Source organism: Corticium candelabrum, chromosome 6 (assembly GCF_963422355.1).
Source record: "Corticium candelabrum chromosome 6, ooCorCand1.1, whole genome shotgun sequence".
NCBI classification, from domain to species: Eukaryota; Metazoa; Porifera; class Homoscleromorpha; order Homosclerophorida; family Plakinidae; genus Corticium; species Corticium candelabrum.
This window is the reverse complement of record NC_085090.1, coordinates 7,235,647-7,238,317: the sequence shown is the minus strand read 5'-3', so window position 1 is coordinate 7,238,317 and position 2,671 is coordinate 7,235,647. Positions and strand designations below refer to the sequence as shown.

Here is a 2,671-nt window from a genome sequence, read left to right as displayed (position 1 = left end):
ATGGCATCTAGTAATCTTAGGGCGTGGTCTCTTTGTTGGTGTTTGGGGTCAATGCCCAACCTTTCACATGCAAATAGTCTACCAATCATGCAGTAACTGACATATATATATATATATATATATATATATATATATATATATATATATACAGTATATATATTATTTGAGTTTGACATTCAAAGTCAAGTGTCCATTAGTTAATGACTTTGTTGTTTGCAACGACTGATTGTCCACACACACACACACACACACACACACACACACACACACACACACACACACACACACACACACACACACACAAGACTCTAAAACTGGAAATCTGATAAAGTAATTCTATGATGTCACTACCAACGTTAACATCAAACAGTTACTTACGTCATTTTGGTAGACGTCATTATATTCCATGACGTCATATAACCAATAACCTCAGATTCTCAGTATCCGACTCACCTTATGCCATCCCTTGTACACCTTTCCAAACGCTCCGCCTCCTATTACCGCGTTCGTGTTCCACATGTACTGATCAGCCTCCTCAAAATCTTGAGATGACGTTACTCGAAGTTGCTTCAAGTCGTCTGGAGGACTCTTTCCGCTCTCAACGCTAGCTGCGTCCATCTAGAACTGTACACCCTAGTCCTGTTAGCCTTCATGCGACAGTCTAATCCAATTATAACTGTATATACGATCGCAACCTTCGTTTCCGTCAGCTGTACGAACACCTTTTGCTAGTCGACGTCCTCGAGTTCGCTAGCTAGGCGTGGTCGATTGAAAAACGTCCTCGCTAGTTCTCTAGCTAGGCGTGGTCGATTGAAAAACGTCAACACGCCTATGCTTCGTTGTCCACTGCAGTACGTCGATTGAGACGAGAGCAAGTTGGCAGAGGCTTCGAATTCCGCACGCTCGACGCGTCTCAACGAAGAGAGTCGCGACAAAGATCACGTGACATTAAATAAATAAACAAACTCAGCAAGAAATATGATGACTCGACAGCGTCAGCACTAACTCACTAAAAGTTAATAAATTGATGTTTATATATATATATATATATATATATATATATATATATATATATATAAACTAATATATATTAGTTTTTATTTATATATTAGTTTTTATATATATATTAGTTTTCGAAGGTTGGAGAGCCAAACATACGATCTTGTGTTGTGTTAATTTTAAATTCAGTCGTTAAATTCAGACGGACGTTAAAAAGACTGTTAATTCAGTCTGGTGTTGAAATAACAATGTATAATAGTGTCCTCAATCACTTGGTTAGGTCTAGACTTTTAACACGCGTATCATTAGCCCGACTGTTTTTAATACCAATCTAGCTAGACTGCTAAATTCAGTCAGGTAGCGCGCGTTAGACGTTAGGCGAACTAGCCGCTTCTTCGTTGAACTGTAACCAACAGACATCCGCTCTCACTGCTTCGTAGGGTACTCTATTCGTGAACCAGCTGTAGCTAGATGATCTAGTCAACTACATAATCTACTTCACTAGCTAGACAGTCGCCTATCAGCGTAGTAGACTCTCCTGCTTTGTGTTGGTTACTGCGACAAGATCAGGGAAGCTCCAGACGATATTTCAGATTGCTTGTGTAGATCGATGTGAGCGTGTCAACCGGACTAAGTCACTTGCACTAGCTAGAGACGAATTCCAGTAGACGAATTCGAACTCTGCAACGAATGGGCTAGAAAGATATAAAGTATAGCGTTTCAAACTCTACAATAACCTATTTATCACTGAGTAAGGCTAATTAGTGTACGAAACGTGTACAACGTTCGAAGAAGCTGCCATTTTGTCCAACGTCTAACGCGCGCTATTTGACCGAATTTAACCGTGTACATGGAAGAAAACGGTCTGAGCGTATAGCACGCACGTTAAAAAATTTACACCTAATCAAGTGATCGAGGAAATTATTCTGCATTGTTCTTTTAACACCAGACTGAATTTAACACGGATACTTTATTTAGCACAGCTATGAAGAATTCAGTCGGTGTTAATTAAAGAGTCATTTTTAACATGTTAAAAATGTTTTTAACTTAATACGTGTTGAAGAGTCTTTTGAACACTGACTGAATTATTCATAGCATACTTTAAGAAATTTAGTCGATGCTAAAAAGACTCTTTAACATGCAGCTACTTTGTTAATTAAAAAACTCTTTTTATTGCGCTAGCAAGAGTCTTTTTAGCACCTACTGAATTACTCCTAACACTTACGCAACATTATTGTGCTCTACTGCATTTGGGAGTAATGCAGCAAGGCAAGAGGGGTCAGCAACCCCCTTGGTATGTCTATTCAGTATTGTAACCCATAGTAGACTCTGAGAGCAACCCGTCACGGACGCACGCACGCTAATGTGACACTCAAGTTTTACTTGCAGATTCCAAAGCTTTCTTGCTTAAATGCTTACTAATTTTTGTCGCTCTCGGATTTTAGCGACACTTCGCATAGTACTAATAGTCATCACGTGTCACACGTGCCAGACAGACTGACACTTGTACATGTGAGGCAGGACACATGCATAAACAATAGCAGATATTTACATGTGGTGCTGTGGTTTTGACATGTCTGCACGTGGACACCTGGTGAGATACTGCTAGGACGTGTACGTACAGTACAAATGCCTAGGCGCTTAGCAGATACTTACGCGTGGTGCTGTGGTT

General features: G+C 39.9%; 1 protein-coding gene across 1 annotated transcript in view; it reads right to left on the bottom strand.

Moving 5' to 3' along the window:
• LOC134181087 (uncharacterized) overlaps positions 1-936 on the bottom strand; it is a 7,108-nt gene extending 6,172 nt beyond the window's left edge. Inside the window, exons 1-2 of the mRNA XM_062648294.1 lie at positions 696-936; positions 454-624 (exon numbers count right to left, since the gene is read on the bottom strand). Of these exons, the coding sequence (XP_062504278.1) occupies positions 454-618 (165 nt within the window). The 5' untranslated portion in view covers positions 619-624; positions 696-936. The remainder of the gene's footprint in view (positions 1-453; positions 625-695) is intronic.
• Positions 937-2,671: the final 1,735 nt, after the last annotated feature.